Genomic DNA, 25371 nt, shown 5'->3' with positions numbered 1-25371 from the left:
CCCCCTCCCCCTCCCCTTCCTTATGGGTATTACCTTCCCCACCCTCCCCCCAACAGTCTAGTTCACTGGGGGTTCAGTCTTAGCAGGACCCAGGGCTTCCCCTTCCACTGGTGCTCTTACTAGGATATTCATTGCTACCTACAAGGTCAGAGTCCAGGGTCAGTCCATGTATAGTCTTTAGGTAGTGGCTTAGTCCCTGGAAGCTCTGGTTGGTTGGCATTGCTGTACATATGGGGTCTCGAGCTCCTTCAAGCTCTTCCACTTCTTTCTCTGATTCCTTCAACAGGGGTCCTGTTCTCAGTTCAGTGGTTTCCTGCTGGCATTCGCCTGTATTTGCTGTATTCTGGCTGTGTCTCTCACGAATGATCTGCATTCACATTTTGATCATCCGTCTTGAGTTTCATTTGTTCTAGGCATCTAGGGTAATTCAAGCATTTGGGCTAATAGCCACTTATCAATGAGTGCATACCATGTATGTCTTTCTGTGATTGGGTTAGCTCCTCAGGATGATATTTTCCAGTTCCAACCATTTGCCTCATGAATTTCACAAAGTCATTGTTTTTGATAGCTGAGTAATATTCCATTGTGTAGATGTACCACATTTTCTGTATCCATTCCTCTGTTGAAGGGCATCTGGGTTCTTTTCCAGCTTCTGGCTATTATAAATAAGGCTGCGATGAACATAGTGGAGCATTGTCTTTTTTTTATATGTTGGGGCATCTTTTGGGTATATGCCCAGGAGAGGTATAGCTGGATCCTCAGGCAGTTCAATGTCCAATTTTCTGAGGAACCTCCAGACTGATTTCCAGAATGGTTGTAGCAGTCTGCAACCCCACCAACAATGGAGGAGTGTTCCCTTTCTCCACATCCTCGCCAGCATTTGCTGTCACCTGAGTTTTTGATCTTAGCCATTCTCACTGGTGTGAGGTGAAATCTCAGGGTTGTTTTGATTTGCATTTCCCTTATGACTAACGATGTTGAACATTTCTTTAGGTGTTTCTCAGCCATTCGCATTCCTCAGCTGTGAATTCTCTGTTTAGCTCTGAACCTCATTTTTTAATAGGGTTATTTGCCTCCCTGCTGTCTAACTTCTTCAGTTCTTTGTATATTTTGGATATAAGCCCTCTATCTGTTGTAGGATTGGTAAAGATCTTTTCCCAATCTGTTGGTTGCCGTTTTGTCCTAACCACAGTGTCCTTTGCCTTACAGAAGCTTTGCAGTTTTATGAGATCCCATTTGTCGATTCTTGATCTTAGAGCATAAGCCATGGGTGTTTTGTTCAGGAAATTTTTCCAGTGCCCATGTGTTCCAAATGCTTCCCTAGTTTTTTCTTCTATTAGTTTGAGTGTATCTGGTTTGATGTGGAGGTCCTTGATCCACTTGGACTTAAGCTTTGTACAGGGTGATAAGCATGGATCGATCTGCATTCTTCTTACATGTTGACCTCCAGTTGAACCAGCACCATTTGCTGAAAATGCTATCTTTTTTTTTTCCATTGGATGGTTTTGGCTCCTTTGTCAAAAATCAAGTGACCATAGGTGTGTGGGTTCATTTCTGGGTCTTCAATTCTGTTCCATTGGTCTATCTGTCTGTCTCTGTACCAATACCATGCAGTTTTATCACTATTGCTCTATAATACTGCTTGAGTTCAGGGATAGCGATTCCCCTGAAGTTCTTTTTATTGTTGAGGATAGTTTTAGCTATCCTGGGTTTTTGTTATTCCAGATGAATTTGCAAATTGTTCTGTCTAACTCTTTGAAGAATTGGATTGGTATTTTGATGGGGATTGCATTGAATCTGTAGATCGCTTTTTGGTAGAATGGCCATTTTTACTATATTAATCCTGCCAATCCATGAGCATGGGAGATCTTTCCATCTTCTGAGATCTTCTTCAATTTCTTTCTTCAGAGTCTTGAAGTTCTTATTGTACAGATCTTTCCTTGCTTGGTTAAAGTCACCCCGAGGTACTTTATATTATTTGGATCTATTATGAAGGGTGTCATTTCCCTAATTTCTTTCTCGGCCTGTTTCTCTTTTGTGTAGAGGAAGGCTACTGATTTATTTGAGTTAATTTTATACCCAGCCACTTTGCTGAAGTTGTTTATCAGCTTTAGTAGTTCTCTGGTGGAACTTTTGGGATCACTTAAATATACTATCATATCATCTGCAAATAGTGATATTTTGACTTCTTCTTTTCCGATCTGTATCCCCTTGATCTCCTTTTGTTGTCTGATTGCTCTGGCTAGAACTTCAAGAACTATATTGAATAAGTAGGGAGAGAGTGGGCAGCCTTGTCTAGTCCCTGATTTTAGTGGGATTGCTTCAAGTTTCTCTCCATTTAGTTTAATGTTAGCAACTGGTTTGCTGTATATGGCTTTTACTATGTTTAGGTATGGGCCTTGAATTCCCTATTCTTTCCAGGACTTTTTATCATGAAGGGGTGTTGAATTTTGTCAAATGCTTTCTCAGCATCTAATGAAATGATCATGTGGTTTTGTTCTTTCAGTTTGTTTATATAATGGATCACGTTGATGGTTTTCCGATATTGAACCATCCCCTGCATGCCTGGGATGAAGCCTACTTGATCATGGTGAATGATTGTTTTGATGTGCTCTTGGATTCGGTTTGCCAGAATTTTATTGAGTATTTTTGCATCGATATTCATAAGGGAAATTGGTCTGAAGTTCTCTTTCTTTGTTGGGTCTTTGTGTGATTTAGGTATAAGAGTAATTGTGGCTTCATAGAAGGAATTGGTAGTGCTCCATCTGTTTCAATTTTGTGGAATAGTTTGGATAATATTGGTATGAGGTCTTCTATGAAGGTCTGATAGAATTCTGCACTAAACCCGTCTGGACCTGGGCTCTTTTTGGTTGGGAGACCTTTAAGGACTTCTTCTATTTCCTTAGGAGTTATGGGGTTGTTTAACTGGTTTATCTGTTCCTGATTTAACTTCGGTACCTGGTATCTGTCTAGGAAATTGTCCATTTCTGTAGATTTTCAAGTTTTGTTGAATATAGGCTTTTATAGTAAGATCTGATGATTTTTTGAATTTCCTCTGAATCTGTAGTTATGTCTCCCTTTTCATTTCTGATTTTGTTAATTTGGACACACTCTCTGTGTCCTCTCGTTAGTCTGGCCAAGGGTTTATCTATCTTGTTGATTTTCTCAAAGAACCAACTTTTGGTTCTGTTGATTCTTTCTATGGTCCTTTTTGTTTCTACTTGGTTGATTTCGGCTCTGAGTTTGATTATTTCCTGCCTTCTACTCCTCCTGGGTGTATTTGCTTCTTTTTGTTCTAGAGCTTTTAGGTGTGCTGTCAAGCTGCTGACATATGCTCTTTCCTGTTTCTTTCTGCAGGCACTCAGCGCTATGAGTTTTCCTCTTAGCGTAGCTTTCATTGTGTCCCATAAGTTTGGGTATGTTGTATCTTCATTTTCATTAAATTCTAAAAAGTCTTTAATTTCTTTCTTTATTTCTTCCTTGACCAGGTTATCATTGAGTAGAGCATTGTTCAATTTCCACGTATATGTGGGCATTCTTCCCTTATTGTTATTGAAGACCAGTTTTAGGCCGTGGTGGTCCGATAGCACGCATGGGATTATTTCTATCTTTCTGTACCTGTTGAGGCCGTTTTTTGACCAATTATATGGTCAATTTTGGAGAAAAGTACCATGAGGAGCTGAGAAGAAGGTATATCCTTTTTGCTTTTAGGGTAGAAACGTTCTATAAATATCCGTTAAGTCCATTTGGCTCATGACTTCTCTTAGTCTGTCTACGTCTGTTTAATTTCTGTTTCCATGATCTGTCCATTGATGAGAGTGGGGGTGTTGAAATCTCCTACTATTATTGTGTGAGGTGCAATGTGTGTTTTGAGCTTTAGTAAGGTTTCTTTTTACGTTATGTAGGTGCCTTGTATTTGGGGCATAGATATTTAGGATTGAGAGTTCATCTTGGTGGATTTTTCCTTTGATGAATATGAAGTGTCCTTCCTTATCTTTTTGATGACTTTTTTTTTAGTTGAAAATTGATTTTATCTGATATTAGAATGGCTACTCCAGCTTGCTTCTTCTGACCATTTGCTTGGAAAGTTGTTTTCCAGCCTTTCACTCTGAGGTAGTGTATGTCTTTGTCTCTGAGGTGTGTTTCCTGTAGGCAGCAGAATGCAGGGTCCTCGTTGCATATCCAGTTTGTTAATCTATGTCTTTTTATTGGGGAGTTGAGGCCATTGATGTTGAGAGATATTAAGGAATAGTGATTATTGCTTCCGGTTGTATTCATATTTGGATGTGAGGTTATGTTTGTGTGCTTTTTTTTGTTTTGTTGCCAAGACGATTAGTTTCTTGCTTCTTCTAGGGTATAGCTTGCCTCCTTATGTTGGGCTTTACCATTTATTATCCTTTGTAGTGCTGGATTTGTAGAAAGATATTGTGTAAATTTGGTTTTGTCATGGAATATCTTGGTTTCTCCATCTATGTTGATTGAGAGTTTTGCAGGATACAGTAACCTGGGCTGGCATTTGTGTTCTCTTAGGGTCTGTATGACATCAGTCCAGGATCTTCTGGCCTTCATAGTTTCTGGCAAAAAGTCTGGTGTGATTCTGATAGGTCTGCCTTTATATGTTACTTGACCTTTTTCCTTACTGCTTTTAATATTCTTTTATTTATTTTTATGCGTTTGGTGTTTTGACTATTATGTGATGGAGGTGTTTCTTTTCTGGTCCAATCTATTTGGAGTTCTGTAGGCTTCTTGTATCCCTATGGGTATCTCTTTTTTTGGTTAGGGAAGTTTTCTTCTATGATTTTGTTGAAGATATTTACTGGTCCTTTGAGCTGGGGAGTCTTCACTCTCTTCTATACCTATTATCCTTAGGTTTGATCTTGTCATTGAGTCCTGGATTTCCTGTATGTTTTGGACCAGTAGCTTTTTCCGCTTTACATTATCTTTGACAGTTGAGTCAATGATTTCTATGGAATCTTCTGCTCCTGAGATTCTCTCTTCCATCTCTTGTATTCTGTTGGTGAAGCTTGTATCTACAGCTCCTTGTCTCTTCTTTTGGTTTTCTATATCCAGGGTTGTTTCCATGTGTTCTTTCTTGATTGCTTCTATTTCCATTTTAATTCCTTCAACTGTTTGATTGTGTTTTTCCTGGAATTCTTTCAGGATTTTTTGTGACTCCTCTCTATGGGCTTCTACTTGTTTATTTATGTTTTCCTGGAATTCTTTTAGGGATTTTTGTGACTCCTCTCTATGGGCTTCTACTTGTTTATTTATATTTTCCTGGAATTCTTTTAGGAATTTTTACGATTCCTCTCTGTAGGCTTCTACTTGTTTATTTATGTTTTCCTGTGTTTCTCTAAGGGAGTTCTTCATGTCTTTCTTGAAGTCCTCCAACATCATGATCAAATATGATTTTGAAACTAGATCTTGCTTTTCTGGTGTGTTTGGATATTCCGTGTTTGCTTTGGTGGGAGAATTGGGCTCCGATGATGCCATGTAGTCTTGGTTTCTGTTGCTTGGGTTCCTGCGCTTGCCTCTCGCCATCAGATAATCTCTAGTGTTACTTTGTTCTGCTATTTCTGACAGTGGCTAGACTGTCTTTAAGCCTGTGTTTCAGGAGTGCTGTAGACCTGTTTTCCTGTTTTCTTTCAGCCAGTTATGGGGACAGAGTGTTCTGCTTTTCGGGCGTGGTTTTCTTCTCTACAGGTCTTCAGCTGTTCCTGTGAGCCTGTGTCTTGAGTTCACCAGGCAAGTCGTTTGTAGCAGAAAAGTTTGTCTTACCTGTGGTCCCCAGGCTCAGGTTTGCTCTCGGGGTGTTGCCTGTGAGCTCTCCACGGCCTCAGCAGCCAGGAAGATCTCGCCGCCCCTTCCGGGAGGTTCCGTGCACCAGGGGTTCCAGATAGCTTTGTTTTCCTCTGGGGTCAGTACTGTGTGCAGCGTGCAGTCTCTTCTGGTTTCCCAGGCGTGTCCGCCTCTCTGAAGGTTTAGCTCTCCTCCCACGGGATTTGGGTGCAGAGAACTGTTTATCCGGTCGGTCCCTTCAGGTGCGGTGTCTCAGACTCAGTGGATCTGCTGCTCCTGGGCCCTCCTCTACGGGAACCCAGAGGCCGTATACAGGTTCCTCCTGGGCCAGGGATGTGGGCAGAGGTGGGCGGAGTTGCTGGTCTCCTCCGCTCTGCTGCCTCAGGAGTGCCCGCCCAACCAGGCAGCGAGAACTCCCCTCCAGGGGGGCTGGGAGCAGAGAGCTGCTGAAGGCAGGGATCCTCCGCTGGTCCGGGACTCTGGCCAAACCAGGGATTGAATTTTTAATATGTAAGAATTTGTAAAGACTGTGGGACTTTTAAAGTTATTTGGATCTTGGAGATGAATAAGAAAGTAAGGGTTGAGGCTTAATAGTGATGTGTTTGTGTGTCAAGTTGACAAGAGACCAATTTTACTGGCTGGTTTTGTGTGTCAACTTGACACGAGCTGGAGTTATCACAGAGAAAGGAGCCTCCCTTGAGGAAATGCCATCATATGATCCAGCTGTAAGACATTTTCTCAACTGGTGATCAAGTAGGGAGGACCCATTGTGGGTGATGCCATCCCTGGGCTGGTGGTCCTGGGTTTTATAAGAGAGCAAGCTGAGCAAGCCAAGGAAATCAAGCCAGTAAGTAACATCCCTCCATGGCCTCTGCATCAGCTTCTGCTTCCTGCCCTGCTTGAGTTCCAGTCCTGACTTCCTTTGGTGATGAACAGCAACGTGTAAGTGTAAGCTGAATAAACCCTTTCCTCCCCAACTTGCTTCTTGGTCATGATGTTTGTGCAGGAATAGAAACCCTGACTAAGACACCCATACTGGAAGGACATAAAGAATGAGATGCAAAGCACTCTAAGAAGGAGGCACCAGGGACCATAGACAGTCCCACAGCTAGCATCACAGCATGTGAGCAGAAGCCAGCAGCACAGTCTAGTTGGGAGGAAAGTGCACTGAGGAATGGGAATTAAAAAAAAAATTCAGAAATCCCAAAGCCTTATGGAATTACTTAATTAGCATGAGGAAGTCCCCCACAGTTAGAGACACCCTTTGTCTAGCCGCCTAGGAGGGAACAAACACTAGTAAAATCAAGTAGTAAGAAGTCTGTCCTCCACACACTGCAAGCAAATACTCTGATCCTGTAATTAGATGACAAGGGAACAAAGGTGAACTACGGAGGAGTGAGCACACTGCCTCCCAATCAACCAGGGACTGAAAACGGTGAGAATGTGAATCCAGGACAAAGAGAAAGGGTGTCCCAGATGCAGGAGGCCATGAGTCGCAGAAGCCATGAGATACAATACAAACCATACTGCCTGAGTCTGAATCCCAGCTCTTAGTGGCAGCCTCTGTGCAGATGAACTAGTTTTCCTAAATGCCATGCCACAGGTTCTTCACTTGGGAAATTGAATACCTTACATACTACATATGCCTTAGCACAGACGACTCTCCTCAGTCTCTACTATGTAATTACCTATTTTCTTATCAAATATCACTGACTTCCTTGAAGGAGTTGGAGGAAATCTTCCAAGTAAGAGCATTCTTCAGACAGCTGATTTGTAAGTCACATGATATAGAGAATAGTGTTGAGATAATTACACATCTGTCTCTACACAATACACTTCACATCCCTTCAAAGGAGTAGAAGCTTTCAAATTAATGCAGTGTCATTCTTATAAAAGATATATATGTTCACGGAGAGGCCTATAATAACCATTATGACATAGAAATCCGATAGAATGAGATCATCTTTAATACAGTCTCAACTATCACTGAGGGGAAACAGGTAAAATTTCAGATCATGCTCCATATTCCTCAATACTTCAGTGTTCTGAATGAGGGGAACACAAACCTTTGTCTCTTGCTATCCTACTTCAAATCTTACAGAAATATTTGAGTACTTTCAAACTGGAAAGTGTCATTGTCAGGAAGCTGTCCCATGTTATTTTGGGTAGCCAGAAAAGACCTCTCTTCAGTTTTCCTTCAAATATGAGTACACAGAAAAATCCAATAGTAGTCCTATGAGGAGAACCTGCAATGTATCACGAAGAAATACAGTCGAGGAGCCCAGTGGAAAATATAAGGGGAAAACAAAAATATCTTTAAAAGATTGGTGTGGTCTATAGGAAAAGCCTTTAGTGTGGAATGAAACAGGTAATGAAGGCCTGTATGTCCCTTAAGTGAGCAAGAAAAACGATCCTGTAACTACTGGAGAATGGATTGTGATTTTTGAACTTCGTACCTCAAAACATAAAACCACTGATGAGAGATGGTTTGAGAGATAAATGTAAGAAAACAAGTGATGCACATGAAGAATACAAAGTTAAGATCCAACATATAGCTAATTGGTATTTATAAAGAAATGCATAGAGTAAATATAATACAAACATTATTCACAATACAAACGTTATTCAAACAAAACAGAAAAATCCCCACCTGAAGATATGGTAGCATATCAGGAGGGCTTTTTATGTACAAGGAAGAGTTAATTAGAAAGCAGACCACCCCCAAAACATATGCTAGTGAAACTGAAACAAAACTTAAACTCCTATAAGGATCTGGAGTGGTAGATTATATGCAAATAAAACCACAGGCTTGATCCAAGTTCTTCTCTCACATTAGCAGTAAGTAACAAGAGTAATGTTAGATCCTGATTGTCAAACTAACCATGACAAGAATCACCTAGGAGACAAACTTCTGGGATGCCCATGAAAGTTTCTAGACCAGGTTAATTGAGGTGAAAAGGCCCACCCTGAGTGTAGGCAGTGTAATTATACACAGAGTGCCACTGGGAGCATTGCTGGGCACTTACCTGAGTAATTAATACTCATCAGCATGTAAGCAGCACTTAGAACCTTGGACCTTGAGACACTCACTGTGAGAATACAAACAGATGTGAGAGGAAGCCACAGTTTAAGCCCTGGACACTCCACTCAAGGGGGGCAGACAAGAATAAAAGCAGGGAGCTAGAAGGATGGCTCACTGGTTAGCATACGTGACTCTTGCAAAGGAGCCAAGAGTAGCTTTCAGCCTCCACTTGGGTGGCTCACAACCACCTATAACTCAGCTCCCAGAGGATCCAACACCCCTGGCCTCTGCAGGTACCCGCATGCATGTGAACACACATACAGAGAGGGGCGGGGAGGGAGAGAGATGCGTGTGTACACACAGAGCAGAGAATGGCACATGGTGCTCACTGTGAATCCCTAAGAGCAATGGAAAGAACAGCTTCACAGAAGACTGACTGTTCCAAATGCCACTGCAAAAAGAAGGCGGGAACAATATGTTTAGAGATGCTGTTCTTATTGATGCATATGTCTTTCTGTCAGCAGGGATACGGCACATGTGTGCGGATGCCTGCCGAGGCCGGAGAGGGTGTCTGCTTCCCTGCAGCTAATGCTACAGATGGTTGTGGACTGCCAGAAGTGTGCTGAGAACCAAACAGGTCCACTGGAAGAGCAGGGGATAAACAGGTACATGAGACAGCTTGGAGCGATGGAAGGAAGGGGAAAATAATGTAGTCATATTATAATAGCCCAAACTTAAAGGAATGCTTTTTAGTGCTGGGTATGGTGACTTGCACTTAAATACCAGCACCAAGAAGGTGGGGATAGGTGTATCCCTGGGGCTCACAGGCCAACCAGTCCAATCTCCTTGGTGAGGTCCAAGTCAATGACTTTGTGTCCAAAAACTGACTGCTACATTTGGAATAAAGTCCAAAAAGTCCTCTGATACCCATATATATATGTGCATATACATGCCCCTACATATGCACATATATGCCCCCATACATGCACTTGCACATATATGTATACGCACATCAAGACCTCATAGTCACATGCAGAAAAGGAAGTAAAAAAATGAAAATACGAATAACATTTCCAGATGGCAAGATTGTGTATAATTCCTTTTCTTGTTTTCTTTTTTCTTAGATTTATATAGTCATTAAAATATTAATGTATAATGATAATGAACAATAAGATAGGCAGTTAGTTATAACACTCTAACCTTTTGTTTTTCATCATTATTGCTGTTTTAATGAATGACACTAATGATCTGTCTACAAAAATTAATCAAGAATTTGTGATTTGAAGGCAGGTTAGTTAAAAGTTTTGAAATTCACTCCCTTGGCATCTCTCTGCACCAGGAGGCAAGGATTGATTGAGGTCAGCCAATGCTGGCAGGGCATGTAAATCAACAAAATAGTTTTACATCAACAAATCAGTGAAATGGAGCAAGCGTCCACACAGGCTCAACCCCGTGGGATCTAAGCTATAACCGTGGTGCCACATCATTGTCCTGTAAGGTTCTGAACGTGGATCCCGTGGGCTGGTTCCCAGAATGAATAAAAAGAAAACATGAGAAAGAGAGCTAAGCACCAGGATGCACCTCTCTGCCTCGCAGAGATCAGCAGTCTCAAGTACATGTTCCTTCCTCCTTGAAGGTGGCCAACTTTTCTTAGCAAGGTAGACTATGCGTCCTCAAACCATGATCTCAAACAACTCCTCTCTCCCTTAAGTTGTTTTGTCAAGTCCTGTGTCACAGTGATGGACAAAGTAACAGTACAGATGGGGACAGATGAGATCAGGGCTTCCTCTCTACCCTGTGATTTTTCCGTCCATGTCCCTGCCATTGAGATCCTATCCGCTGCCAGCCCAGGCCCAGAGCAGAGCAGAAGCTGGCAACATTCCTTTAATCTCCTCCACAGAGTAAAAGATAAACCTTTGCGTAGTATGCGTTCTCAGGTATTTTCTAGAGTAACAGCACAAAGACCAATACAGCTGGATTTCCAAATCAGTGAGGAAAAAAAAAAAAAAGAGGTTATTTAAAAGATTACAAAATAAATTATAGATGAATCAGGCAATTTTTCTCAAGAAAGCCAAAAAATCTCTAGAAAGAAAATGCAGGACAATGCACTTAAACTTAAGTGCCTTTTCTGATAACCACACCAACACTGAAACACGTAGAGTGTGCTGGAGAGCAGGGCGTGGCCTCCTGCCTTAAACCTTAACACTCAGAGGGCTGAGGCAGAAAGATCACAGTGAATCTGAGGCTACCCCAGCTGCACAGTAAGTTCCAGGCTAGCCCTGTCTTGGGCCCCTGCTCACAAAAGTTTCATTGTATGCAAATCAAAACTTCTGTATATCATAAAATATACACATAATTGAAGAGTAAAGTAAAAAAGAATGTCTTCAATATATGTGGCAAGTAATTTTAAACTTTAATATAAAACGACCAGTTACAAATCAATGTATTTTATTTTATGCTTATGGGTATTTCGCCTACATACATATTTGGCTCCTGAGGAGACTTAAAGAAGGTACTAGATCTCCTGAAACTGGAGATACAGACAATTGAACTGCTATGTGGATGCTGGGAACTGAACCCCAGTCCTCTGGAAAAGCAGCCAGTATTCTTAACTATGGAGCCACCTCTCCAGCCCAAAAGAATGTTTTTCAGTTTTTGGTTTTCAGGTTTTTTTAATTTATTTTATGTACACTGTAACTGTCTTCAGACACACCAGAAGAGGGCATCAGATCCCATTATAGATGATTGTGAGCCATCATGTGGTTGCTGGGAATTGAACTCAGGACCTCTGGAAGAACAGACAGTGCTCTTAACCACTGAGCTATCTCCCCAGCCCCAAAAGAAGGTTTTAAAGTTACTGATGTAGACAATAGTAATTTCCCAGCATGCCATAGGCCCTTGGTTCAATCCCCATACATAGAAAAAATTATATATATATATATATATATAGAGAGAGAGAGAGAGAGAGAGAGAGAGGGGTGGTCTTGTTGGAGTGGGGTGGGCTTTGAGACCCTCCTCCTAGCTACCTGGGAGCCAGTCTTCCCCTGTTGGCCTCCAGAACTCTCAGCTCCTCCTGCACCATGCCTGCCTGGATGCTTCCCAGCTTGGTGATAATGAACTGAATCTCCTAACCTATAAGCCAGGCCCAATTCAAAGTTGTCCTTTATAAGAGATGCCCTGGTCATATTGTCTCTTCACAGCAATAGAAACCCCAAGTAAGACACACACAGGTGTATGTATATATGTATATACACAAATACATTATATTTTTTCCTCCAGGTGAGTATCTCATCTATGTGAATGTTTGTCTCCTTACCAGGTTACTGGGAAAATGCTAATTTACAAAAATCAAGCTACACTTTACATGGATGGCAAAAGCCTGAGCAGTGTCATGAATTTTCATGAACAATATCACCAGAGCTTAGCAAATTGGAGAAGAGATTAAATAAATCTCACTGGCACTATAGAATATCATGTAGGGTTTCAGCACATTCACAAGAAATATCTAAGCAGATGCTTACTAACTACTAACAACTCCATTGTCTCAGTACTTTCACTGATTGCTCTCCTCCTTTAAAGCCTTAATTCAGGAAGACAGGTACAGCATTGAAATTAGCCCAGTATGTACATCAAATTTTAGGATAGCCTGGGCTACATAACAGTGAATTGCCTCCAAAAACCACAATAAAAGCCCATTCCAAAGCTTTGGGGTGTAGTAACAATTACCAAGCATTCACAAGGCCCTAGCAAACAAAAATAAAAATTTCATACTAAAACATCAAAATAAATGCCTATAAATATCTCTATAAACATGAAATCCATTTTAGAGTTGAGATTCAACACAAACCATTTAACAATATAAATGTACATTTGACTAGTACCTTTGCTATCTTGAATAAACTGGATGTATATCCTTCCCATTCTACTAAAATATTCTTGGTATTTACCACGAATAATAGTTCTGTGTGTAGAAACAGCAAAGCACTAAGGCTTCATAACCGCGAGTATCATCGTGACTTTGAGTTCACTATTCTTATTACAGCAAAAGGAAATCTGAGAAGTGAGAGGTGCGTGCTTTGTGTTTCTTCAGAACTCTTACTAAAGCTGGAAAAATTATACATTTCTCTGAACTTCAGGCTCTGCAGACAGATATGTTTTGAAAAGGTAAAGCTATGTTTAGCAAGGTAATCCTCAAGAGACGGATGCTAGAGAATTAAATATTTAAGACTTAAAGTAACTTCTTATTTGGTACTTACGAACAAATTGCCAAGAATTATCAGTCTCAAATGGGACATTTACTTACTCTCTTGGAAAAGGGAAAGAGAGATCTACTAGGGAAAATAAAAACTTAGAATTGGGAAGAACGCAGCAGTTTTAACACGTTGCTAAATAATATGTAGGCTGTACGTAGTAGACTGCTATGTAGTCAGTGGCTGAGGGCTTGCCTGGCTTGCTCCCGACCTGAGTTCAGTCTTCAATACTAAAGGGCAGGGGGGTAGAATCTCATGGCTACTGGATTTCACATGATCACATGATCTTTATTTTGTGCTCCCAGCTTTAGACTGTTGTTTTTTTTTTTTTTAATCAAAGATGCTGAAACAGTTCCCAAACTTCCAAACCCCATCCACTGATTTTCAAACTGTTACCAGTGACTTGACAAGATTGAGAGATTTTAGATGGATGTTGTGACTGCATCCTGAAAATACATTTTGTTTCCATAAAAATTAAGTATGATAATGGTTTGAATTTTTTCTTGTGAGGCATCAAATTAAAATTCATTATGGCTGCTGAACCAACAGCTGATTTTTAAACTGTAAAAGAATGGGATGCAATGCTCCAATTGTTACTGAAAAGTCAGCCTGTGGAAACCCGATCAGAGCGTACTATGACGAGTGGGAAAGCATTAGTAGTGTGCAAACACAGCTAGAGGTGATCCTTTAAGATCCTATTCTTGTATGTGTAGCATAAACCTTAATTCTAAAAAGGATCCAATTTAATTAAATGTTTAACTTTTTATTTTTCTTAATGTAGGAAACGGAATGGTTTTTTCTGAGTCCTACCCAATCTTTTCAAAGGTGAGAGACTAGATGGTGTTGGTGGTGAGACACTGACTTGTGGACATGAAAACTCACCCCTTGGGGAAAAGGAGGGTCAGATGATACAAACATTTTTTTTATTTGTACAAGTGTAAGAGTGCATTCAATACTAAAGTAGATAAGTAGATATGTGGTGTATCTGGAGCCTGTGGTGTTGAAATTTAATCAGGAGGAGTGATTGGGACACAAATGTCTTAAGTATATATTTTACACGGAGAAAAAGAGAAAAATATGACTGAGGGTAAAACCGAGTTAGACATTCCTGGATTCCATCCACTACTCAGAGAGAACTTGGGCAAGTAACTTGATATTATGAAGCCTCTCAATGTTCTGTGTTAAAAACTTAATTTCCAATGAAACCATTTTTTTTTCTTTTTTTCAGAGCTGGGGACCGAACCCAGGGCCTTGCGCTTGCTAGGCAAGCGCTCTACCACTGAACTAAATCCCCAACCCCCCAATGAAACCATTTTAAAGGCAGGACCTAGAAGGGTAAAGGGTACATTGTAAAGGCTATGACATGAATGGATTAATTAGAAGGCTCTCTCTCTCTCTCTCTCTCTCTCTCTCTCTCTCTCTCTCTCTCCCTCTCTCTCCATATATATGAGTGTGTGTGTGTTCATCTGTCTGTCTTTGTCTCTCTAGTCTCTCTGTATCTCTGTGTCTCTGACTCTGTGTGTGTCTCTGTGTCTCTCTCTGTCAGTCCATCCGTCCATCTTTCTGTCTCTCTGTCTGTCTCTGTCTCTCTCACTCACTCTCTCTCTTTCTCTCTCTCTCGCCCCCACCACCACCACCACCACATTCTCTCCCTCTCTCTGAACGTTTTTGACAGTTTAAAACAAAATAACCAGAAAATCTCTTACCTTTCTCTCTGTTCATCAATGCAGTGGTCACCTAAAAGAGACGACCCCAATAGGCCAAGCAAAGCCTTGTGACCTTTCCTGTCGGGAGTGTGGTACACCCGAGAAGCCAGGCGCAGATCCACAGGCAACTCCATGGCTGGGACTATGGTGCACAGGCCATGCAGATGAGGCAGGGAAGGAGGCTGCGGTACTCTGTAACAGGAAATAAGGTGAGCTGCTTTCATCATTGTATGGGTGTTAGAGAAGAAATACAGTGGTACTTACAGTTCAGTGCAGGCTCTAAAAAGGGATCAGACACTGAACTATAGTAACGCTTGATGACAAATTTAATATTGCAGCATTGGGAAATGCCCAGAGCTCAAATTCACGCCAAGCTATGTGTCTTACATAAACCACCCAACGAATGTCAGAAACAGACACATCATTCCTCCGCGCCTCTCTCCTCTCTTGTAACTCAGTCTAGCGTTTCTTCCTAGTAACAATACCCACACCACAGAAACTCATTGGTACAACACTGTGTCTTCAGGTGTTAACATCCTGTCCCACTCTTGACATGCCCCTCTCTCTTGCCTATGAGTGAGGGGAAGAGAAGCCAGGATGGGGCTGCTTTATTGATGCTGGATGCCACCTGACGTCCAATCAAGCTTTTAAGCACCTACTAAATGCCAGGCTGTGTGCTGGGTGCTTTACACATTCTAAGCCTCACAAGGTAACTCTCTGGGGTGTGTGTGTGTGTGAATGTGTCTGTGTGTGTGTGTGTGTGAATGTGTGTGTCTGTGTGTGTGTCTGTGTGTGTGTGTCTGTGTGTGTCTGTGTGTGTGTGTCTGTGTGTGTGTGTCTGGGTGTGTCTGTGTGTGTGTGTGTGTGTGTGTGTGTGTGTGTGTGTGTGTGTGTGTGTGTGTGTGTGTGTGTGTGTGTGTGTGTGTGTGTGTGTGTGTGTCTGGGTGTGTCTGTGTGTGTGTGTGTGTGTGTGTGTGTGTGTGTGTGTGTATGTGTGTGTGTGTGTGTGTGTGTGTGTGTGTGTCTGTGTGTGTGTGTGTGTGTGTGTGTGTGTGTGTGTGTGTCTGTGTGTCTGTGTATGTGTGTGTGTGTGTGTGTGTGTGTTGCAATTACTCCCTACTGAGGCTCTTGAGAACTGTTCTTCCTCTGATGCTGCTCAATTTCAACACACCACTGACTTGAAGGAGCTTGGGACTTGTAGACCACGTTCTATGAAATCTTCAGGGCACAGCTTACAGTGTTGATCCTTCTTGAAACTGCTCTTTCCCTATGAGCTTTTCAGAGCAGCCCCTATCCCAGATTTTCATCATTTAATTTTGTCCTAATTTTAAAGTCTCTAGCTCCCCAATTGGGTGTGCCTTCTAGGTTTGAGCTTCTCTTTGAACATAGGTAAACTCCTCACCAAGGAGATTCCTTCCTCTCTGCTAAGTGCTTCCAAATCTCCTGTCATCGCAACATACTAGATTCCCCATGCTCAGGATACAAAATATCTAACACCTCTCTCCTCCTTTTGCAAATCCAATGCAAAGCAGAGGTCCGTCCCTTCTCTGCCACCATTACCAGCACACTCCAGACCTGGTCCTCCTCACAGGCAAGGCTCTCTCAGGTGAGAGTGCTGAGCGCTGTGCTGCCTTTTCCCATTGGAAAAGTCCCATGTGCAGACCCATCTTAGCCCCTTTCCTCAGCACAGTGGTTCTGTCCCTTCCTGCACCTGCCTGACGTTTAGAACGCAAGGTAAGAGTGTAGTTCTGGGGTTGGACATTTAAATGCATTTAAATCCTTTTAAAATTCTCATTTGGCCATAAGTCTTGACTTTAAAAGAGTAAATGCAATTAAAACAGCCTCTCACATAGCAGATGTCAAGTGTTATCAGCTTGAAGGACAAGACACAAAGACGGACTGCTGTCTAACCTTGTCTTCGTGTCTAAACATCCTTCAGACAATACCCTGATGACAGATGCCTCTGCAGTCCTTTTTCTCTCTCCTTCACTTTCTGCTTTATTCTCTTTCCCTTTGAAGATGGGAGGGGGTGTTTATATTTTATAAATGTCTTTTTCTAGTTTGTGAGAACTGGTTTTTAAAAAACGAAATGAATGTTCTCAGGCCGTAGAACTGCCCACTTTATTTTTATTGTTACTGAATCACACTGAGTGGCACTTTGCCTTTTGGTAGGCATACTATGCTCACTATTCAACCATGCACAGAGTAGTCTATGACTTTTCCAAAATAGCATAGGGTTCAATAAGGACAGGGTATAACATGCATGAGCACTGGGAGGGGGCCACAGCAGCACATCTAAAGCCAGTGAAGTGTCAGAGACAGTAAGCCTCAGTGGGAGGGTGGATAGCAGTGACCAGGAAAGGCAGGGCTATAGGTTCTCCCTTCCTAGGAAAAGGAGGGTAGGGAGAAGGGGGAGGGAAGAGCGAGAGGAGCAGGGAACAAACAAAGAGGTAAGCTCTCCCTTGTCAAGCCTACCTGAACCATCACCCTGCTTAGACAGGTCCTGGCTAGTAGAGTGTGCTTCAGATCATACAACTGATTGTTTTTATATAGACGCGCTGCAACCATTCTGGATTCCTGTGCTTCCCCCTCTAACGAAAGAGGTTAGCAAATGCCTCTCTCCTGGTACGGAGGGTGAAAAGAGCCGTGTGCTGCACTGGGGAGCTGTGTCCGGGGTGATCACATACTTTGAGGACTAGTCACTGGTGAGAAAAGATGACGGACGGGTTGCGGACAAAGGACCGGTGTACTAAAGGCTTTGGCATGACTTTTCCAAGACTTGCTTTTATAAGTGACTTCCAAAAAAAGAAAAAGAAAAAGAAAAAAGTGACTTCCTTCAATGTCCTACCTCCCCCACCCCCCGTGTTTCTGTCTTGTTCCTCCATAATGGAAATTTCTAAAAATCAGCCTTCACGAATTAAAATGACAAATAGATATCAAGAAGGTCTACAAGTATTTTTGGCATTCTCGAGAAAGCCTGTGTGTTTTTACAGCGCACTCTCTTTAAGCGGGGCTATTTGTCATTCTTTGAAACTCTAAGACATAAGAGAAGAAAAGACCTTGACTCCGTGTGTGGCCCAGCTACTTTGCTTTACTGCACTAAATGCAAGGATTTTTAGGGACAAAAAAAAAAAAGAAGAAGAAGTTTCTGCTCCGTTGGTAATCTGACAGTAACTACTTATTGAAGGCACAATGCTTGCTGCCTGCTGTCGCTGTTTGTTTTAATACATAATCTTGCTAACTCAATGAGCTTTGAGCAATGCAGATAAGCAACGGCATGCACGGGGTCACTTAGATGCCAATTTCACTCTTTTATCGGCTTCGGAACCCTGTGCCGGCGAATCCACTCTCCCCGCTAAACTGCGAGCGGTGCCCATCTACAGAGTTTCAGCCGGCAGTTAAGGAAAAATTAAACAGCTTGTCCTCCATGCCTGGACTCTCCCTGTATCCAAAGCAACAACAGTAAAAGCCAATGATTAAAGTTCCTTTAAACCTCTATAAAGAGGTAAGTGAAAGCTAATCTAGAATAAAGCAGCCTATAAAAAGGAAAAGAAAATAGCAGCGAAAGGAAGAGAAAACCAGTTTCAACAAGGTTGAGCTGCAAAGGATAAAGCAGCATCTGAATGGCACTCGCAGGGCACTACTGAAGCCTGCGCTGTATTCTTGTGTGATACCTAAGATGATTAAGTAACATTTTTGAAGACTTTTTCTCTGGTTTTACTTTGCTTGGACGATTTCATCTTATTGGTCTTCTGACTGTACATTTTGGTTTCTGGATGTGTGTGTGTGTGTCTGTCTGTCTGTCTGTCCATCTCTATGTGTCTGTCCATCTGTCTGTGTCTGTCTGTCTGTCCATCTCTGTGTGTCTGTCCATCTGTGTGTGTCCATCTGTCTGTCCATCTCTGTGTGTCTGTGTGTGTCCGTCTGTCTGTCCATCTCTGTGTGTGTCTCTCTGTGTGTGTCCGTCTGTCTGTCCATCTCTGTGTGTGTCTCTGTGTGTGTGTCCGTCTGTCTGTCCATCTCTGTGTGTCTGTGTGTGTGTGTCCGTCTGTGTGTCTGTGTGTGTGTGTTTATGCATATGGTGGGCTTTGTTCCTCTGTTCATTTGTATTTTAGAAAGAGAGAGAGAGAATATAAAGTTAGGTGGGTGAGGAGGTAGGGAGGATCTGGGAGCCAGTTGTGAGAGGGGAAGACATGGTCAAAATACATTATATAAAAATATTTTTCTCAATACTAATAAAAGAAACTTCATTAAAGGAGCAGCCAGGGGAGAGGGAAGCATGAATGGAGAGTGGAAAGAAACCTAAGTTATTACATTGACTGGCCTGTGAGCATTTGGAATTGGGTTTTTATTTATCACAGCAAAATTAAACAACACAGTAAAAAGAGTTAATCAAACCGTGACCAAAGCAATGCTCCCTAACTTGCTTTCTTTTCATTCCAACTATCGTTATAAAACTACTCTTCAAGAACAGAAACAGAGAGTGTGGAGGGAAACATGCCCATACCAGATAGAAAACCCGACACAAACTTTTCCTCTGAGAAGTTTTCACTTGGATCTCCACATGAGGCATCAGTTTAAAAACACGCTTTTACATACCAAGCCACTGACTGACTGAGCCTTGCATAAGGAAATGTGTAAAGAGGTGGAGAGACAGCTCAGTAGTTAACAGCACCTGATGCTCCCTAGAGGACTGGATTCCCAGCCCCCACACCAGCCTTAACTCTGGCTCCAGGAATTCCAATGCCCTCTTCTGGCCTCTCCAGACACCAGGCATGCATCTGGTGCTCACATGTGTATTCAAGCAAGCATTCACACATATAAAAATAAAAATAGATATTTAAAAAGAAAACAGAAAATATATACATTTAAGGAAGTTACTTTTTAATTCGTTTTTTATCTTCCTCAAGTCTCACAGGTATTCTTGGTTTCATTGGCTTGGCTGGTGTACTTTTATACGTTGGCTTAACTTCCTTTCCTCTGATTTGCATGAATCCTGTTGGTTCCACCTTTACAAACACACAAAGCATGCTGTTAAAAAAGTTGGAATATGAAGAGTCAAACTTTTCTCTCATATCCAATGCTGTGTCTCATATTTAAACTCCTGATTTCTATTATACAGCAGAATATAAACACCAAAGGTAAGTGACTGTTTCTAAATCATTCCTAATTTTATGTACATATACTGATGAAAATTTTAAAAGGTATTTTATTTCTAAGATGAACCCTGGGTCTCAGGCATGCTAAGCCATCACTACCATTAAGCTATGCCACAGCCCAATCTGCTCTTTGTTTTTCTTGTATGATATATGTGTTCATATGTTCACATGTGTGTCTGTGTGCATGTGAACAAGGCTGGTGCTAGCAAATCCTCCATCACTCTCCACCTTACTCCCTGTGGGGTGCGGTCTCTCAGTTGAACCCACGGCCCACAGTTTCAGTTAGTCTTGCTAGCCAGCTTGTTCGGGGGCAGGGGAGGGGGCTGTCTTCCACCTTCTAAGCCCGAATTGTACTGAACTAGGAAGCCTGCATAGGACTGACCTATCTCCTCTGAATATATGGTGTTCTTGTGGGACTCCTAACAGTGGGAACTTGGGTTATCTTGGACTCTTTTGCCTCTTTTGGGGACCCTTTCCTCCTATAGGCTGCCTTATTCAGCCTCAATCTGAGGGGAGGGGCCTAGTCTTACTGAAACTTGATGCATCGCGGTTGGTCCCTATCTACAGGAGGAGTGGATTGGGAAATTAGGGGCAGAAGGGAAGTAGGGAAAGGCACTTGGGGAAAGAAGAGGAAGGGGAAACAGCCGTTGGGATTTTTTTTAAAAGAAGAAAGGAATATAAATATACACACACATATAATATACTATATACAGAGATGATATGTGTACATATACATTTTTTAGGCAGACTACAGTATCCGCCTGACATTTAAGTGAGTTAAGGGGACTGTGTCCTGGTCCATCTCCCCTCCTCCTCTTCTTGACAGATGACTTCCCTCGGTCACCCTCGATTTGGTGTTTCAGTAGAACCTGCTCTGAGTTTCTGAAAGTTTGGCAAGACTTCCGATTATCAGCACAGCTAAAAGGAGTTCTAATGCTTTAAAGTGTAATTCTGAGCGATATTTATCAAAGTGCACGTGTGTTATATACCTATTGGCTGCCACACCCAAATACATTCTGTGTCACAGAGAGTTGCCTCTTAATAGTTATATGTTGAAAAGACTGTTTTCTCGCATCTCCTAGAAATGTTTCAGACTGTATGGTTGTAATAATTTACTTGTAGGAGTTTTCTTCGTGGGATGCTCTGTGCTTTGTTTTGCGACTAGACTTGAGGGAGAAAGCAGGCTCTCCCAGCCAAGGCAAAGGTGTGGCTGGGTAAGTGGGAGAAGGCTAGGTGAAGGGAGGGTATTACAGTTACTCACAGGATTTAGGCTTAACTCAGTAAAGAATAAGATCCCCCTTGAACATGAAACATTCTTTTCCCTCTTACATACAAGAACGTGAAACATTCTTTTCATGTTCCTCATGAAAGGAGAGCCCTCCATTCTCACTTGCAGTTCCTACCTGAACTCTGCCTACAGATCTCTACCAGTCTTGGTCATCTGCTTGAATGAGGTTGGGGACCGTGAATGCGGATACACAGGGGCAGCCATTTCCTCTCCCGAACCCTCCCACTCATTCACATTTTGTTTTGTTTCCTTATTTCTGAGTCTAACAACTTTCATCTACCAGTCTGGATTCAAACCTCAGAAACTATTAGAGTCCAGCTAGCTCCTTCCCATTTGGCAGATGGCCAAATACTCGGATATATTTACTGCCTTGGACTAGTTTTCCCCTCAGATGAACATCTCTGGTGCCTTCGACTCCACCTTGCATGGACCGGTTTTGAAGTGGTGTCCTTTGTCACCCCTACTTCAGTCTTCTCAGGGACCCTCCTATGGTTGGATACTCGGATATGAACACAATATTTGACATGTGACATGATCACATCAACCAAGTGAACGATGATCCTCCTACGATCCATCAACCAACGTAAACTGCAACCCTATTTGTCTTCCTGATGACAAAGTGACATTGTAATTTAAAGCCCTGAGGTTATTCGTGTTTGCTACTCAATCCTATCTCATATTTGGTTGGCAGACCCAAAGGCAAAATCGTAGCATAGCTTTATGCCTGTTAAATTTAATCTGAGCTCCAAGCAACCAAATTTATAGATGTTATGTGTAAATCGAATCAGCAAATCTTCCATATTCTCCTCCACGCTATCAGGGGATATGCTAAACCAGACACAATCCTGTATCTCTCCATTAGAGACTTTCGCACACTCATCGGGCCCTATCTAGATATGTAATTAACTACAAGTCTACCCAACAGTTCTAACACCATCTTACCTGAAGCAACTGTAAGGAGGCATTTATGTGTGGACTGCTGAAATCTAGAACAGAGTAACCCATAATCACTAATCACACTAAGACTTCTGTGTGTCTGACACTAAATGCATAGATCTACATAGCATCTGCATACCCTGCAACAGCAAGGTGACACTGCCATTATCCTCCCTTAACAGCACAGGCATTAGCATGGCTGTCCTCTGAGAGGCTCTACCAGCAGCTGACTGAGACAGACGCAGATACTTATAGCCAACCATTGCACTGAGGTCTGGGACCCCTATGGAAGAGTTAGGGGAAGGATTGAAGGAGCTGAAGGGGATTGCAACCCCATAGGAAGTCCAACAGTATCAATTAACCCAGACCCCTGGGAGTTCCCAGGGACTATAAATTGCTAACTGAAAAACATACAGGGGCTGGTCCAATACCCCCACCCCCACCCCCACCCCCACCGCCCATATGTAGCAGAGGCCTGCCTTGTCTGGCCTCAGTGGGAGAAATGCCTAGAGAGGGAGATGCCAGGGGGCGGGGGAGGGAGCAGCACCCTCTCAGAAGCAAAGGGGGTGGGGAATGGGGTGAAGAACTCTGGGAAGGGGGGCCAGGACGGGATCAACATTTGGGATGCAAATAAATAAAATAATTTAAAAGAACACATGCACACACAGGCATAGCCTGGTAATTAGCCAAGTTCACATGTCTAGCGATGGAAAGAAAGAAGCTGTGTTCATGGAAAATCTGGACATAGTGAGCAACACGCCCAGCACTTTTATGATAGTTCATCTAATGCAATTCTAAGAGAAGAAACAAGGTTGGTCTTCCATGTTTGTCTGTAGGTTTCCACACTTCAGGAAGAATGACCTCTTCCTGTTTGGAGGGGTGGGGCGCAATGTTTTTAATAAGCTATTTAATCGTTCTAACGCTTCCCCCAAGACCAGCACAGCACAGAGATTACAGAGATCAGAACCTTGACCCTTACAGCCTGAGTTTTCACAGTTGCTGGTCTTCTGCTTTCCAAAGCAGGCTTGTCTCTGTCACTTACAGATGACAGGCAGCACGCAGCACTCTGCTGCTCAAACAACACGAAAAGCACCTACTGGAGCTGACCTGCTCAGACACCAGCATAAACTCTTAGAATCTCTCACAAATCTCAGGATTCAACCAGTTTGTAAAACCCAATTCCTCTTTCTAAACTAAAGATCACTTTCCTTGTCTGATTTTAATAATAAAGCATGAGTTCATCAGCTTCCTCTTCTCTGTCACATGTCTGTTTAAAAAAAAAAAACAAAACCCACAATCCTTTTTTCAAAAATAAGCATCTCTGTCATCTGCTGTCATTACATTATTCAGCCACAGTGACAGGGTGGCCTTTCTCCCCACCCCACGCCCATTACCTTTGCACCAGAATGACATTGAAAATCACCATTGTTGTTCTTAACCCTGCAAGGGGCTTGATGCCTGCATATCAACTCTCTGGGAGTAACTTTCATCAGTCACATGCCACAGTCCTAGTCATTTGTGATATGCACTTCATCTTTCCTGTGCTTTCAGAACTCTAGAGGCCAGGAATCAGCCATAATTGTGCACTTGGAGTTAGAAATCTTACAGCTCTTAATAAAGTTTCTTCCTCTTGCAATCTTCACTCAATGTTATGCTTGTTGCAATTTCTCTGCTACAAAGGTAACCAGTCCTATTTTCATTGTTTCAGGCGTTTCTTCACCAAGTTGCTATCAGATCTATGTGATGTTTTTCTGCTGTTGGTAATGGCTTAGCTCAGAATACTAGTAACCCTTACTCTTGCAAAGAACTTCTAGGTGGAGAATGGCCAGGAAGGCAGAAATTGTGCACTCCGTGTCTGGAGTTCTCTCAGCATGTGTCTAAGCAGCTAATGTCCTGTTCTTTTATCTAGATGTATTTATTAGCTATGTCAAAAAGTCGCCCTGTCTTGGTTTACTGGAGCACACTGTTCCTCATTTCTGTGCCACTGACACCACAAAGAAAGCATTTGGCCGAGGTATAGGGTTAAAGGTCATGGATAATAACTGACATTGAGATGATCCTAGCAAACAAGCATAAAGTTCTGGCAAGCACTGGCACCAAAGTCAAGAACTTCAGAGCTGGAATAAATCTAAACAGGGGTAAATGCACAAACATTACCAAGTTCATCCAGACATAATCTAGGGACTAAATATCCTGACTCCCTTCAGACACTATGTAGAAAACTCATGGCCAGTTTCTGAAGAGCCCAGATGCCCTCTTGCCTAGAAAATCTGCCCTTCATCCCAAGAAATGGAAAAAAAAAAAACCCTACCTCTTTTTCTGCACTTCTGATGCCCCTTTAAAGGCTGAAGCCCCCCCGCCTCCCCCCATACATCATGCCTTGCTCTCTCTTTGCCTGGGAACTCGGATTTACACGTCCCCAGCTCTCATAACTCTTAAGTGTTCGCAACGCAAACAGTAGTGTTTTGTTTTGCTTACGTCTGAAGTTGGCCGCCGGGTTGGTTTTGCATCGCTTGTGGGAAGAACGGTATCCGCAGGTTTCCCGGAGTCCTCGGGTGGTACAATGTCTAGGATTTCCTGAGATTTAACGTCTTTGCTATCTTCCTCCATGGCTCTCCATTCCGCAGCCTCCTCCTGTTCTACCTGGAAGATGCTTGACACAGTCTCAGGGAGCTCCTCATAGATATTTGGCTGGAGAAAAATGAAAGAACGAAAGTTGGCTCATCTCACTGGGCCTTCCAAAGCCTTCAGTTCTACAGCATGCTCTATCCAGTGGCCGGATGGGCAGGTGGACGGGGGTCTGAAACTCAGCTGAGCTGGCAAGTGGTTTTTCTTTCTGCAGATTCCAAAGCAAAAGTTCAAGTTGACTTTATAAAGTATCTGAATGCCAGAAAATTATATTTCCCTGGCCTATGTCACCAAATCCTAAAGAAAAGAATCTCATAGGCACGTTTCAACAGTCAATTTAAAAAAAAAAAAGATTTATTTGGGATTATGGATGGCTGGGAGTTAAAAGCAGACGGTTGTAAACATTTTCTGAATGCCTTCCTAAAATGAAGGATGCTCTCACTGTATGTACACATATATGCCGTCATATTTTCAAAACTCTCAAATGAAGCAACTGACCATCGTGTCTTCTTGTGTAAATGTGGATTTACCTTTAATTCATTTACTTTTACTCCAAGTTTTACCGTAAGTGGAGACACTTCCC

The 25371-nt window shown here is 42.3% G+C and overlaps 1 protein-coding gene across 1 annotated transcript in view; it reads right to left on the bottom strand.

Annotated features, from left to right (window-relative positions):
* Nucleotides 1–25371, bottom strand: part of Ttc6 (tetratricopeptide repeat domain 6) — a 207907-nt gene that overhangs the window by 116877 nt on the left and 65659 nt on the right. The window contains exons 4-6 of the mRNA XM_032907781.1: nucleotides 24639–24851; nucleotides 19659–19786; nucleotides 14778–14969 (exon numbers count right to left, since the gene is read on the bottom strand). Coding sequence (XP_032763672.1) covers nucleotides 14778–14969; nucleotides 19659–19786; nucleotides 24639–24851 — 533 coding nt within the window. The remainder of the gene's footprint in view (nucleotides 1–14777; nucleotides 14970–19658; nucleotides 19787–24638; nucleotides 24852–25371) is intronic.

Source organism: Rattus rattus, chromosome 7 (assembly GCF_011064425.1).
Source record: "Rattus rattus isolate New Zealand chromosome 7, Rrattus_CSIRO_v1, whole genome shotgun sequence".
In the NCBI taxonomy this organism is placed as follows: Eukaryota; Metazoa; Chordata; class Mammalia; order Rodentia; family Muridae; genus Rattus; species Rattus rattus.
Note: the sequence above shows the minus strand (reverse complement) of the source record. Positions and strands in the feature narration are given on the sequence as shown.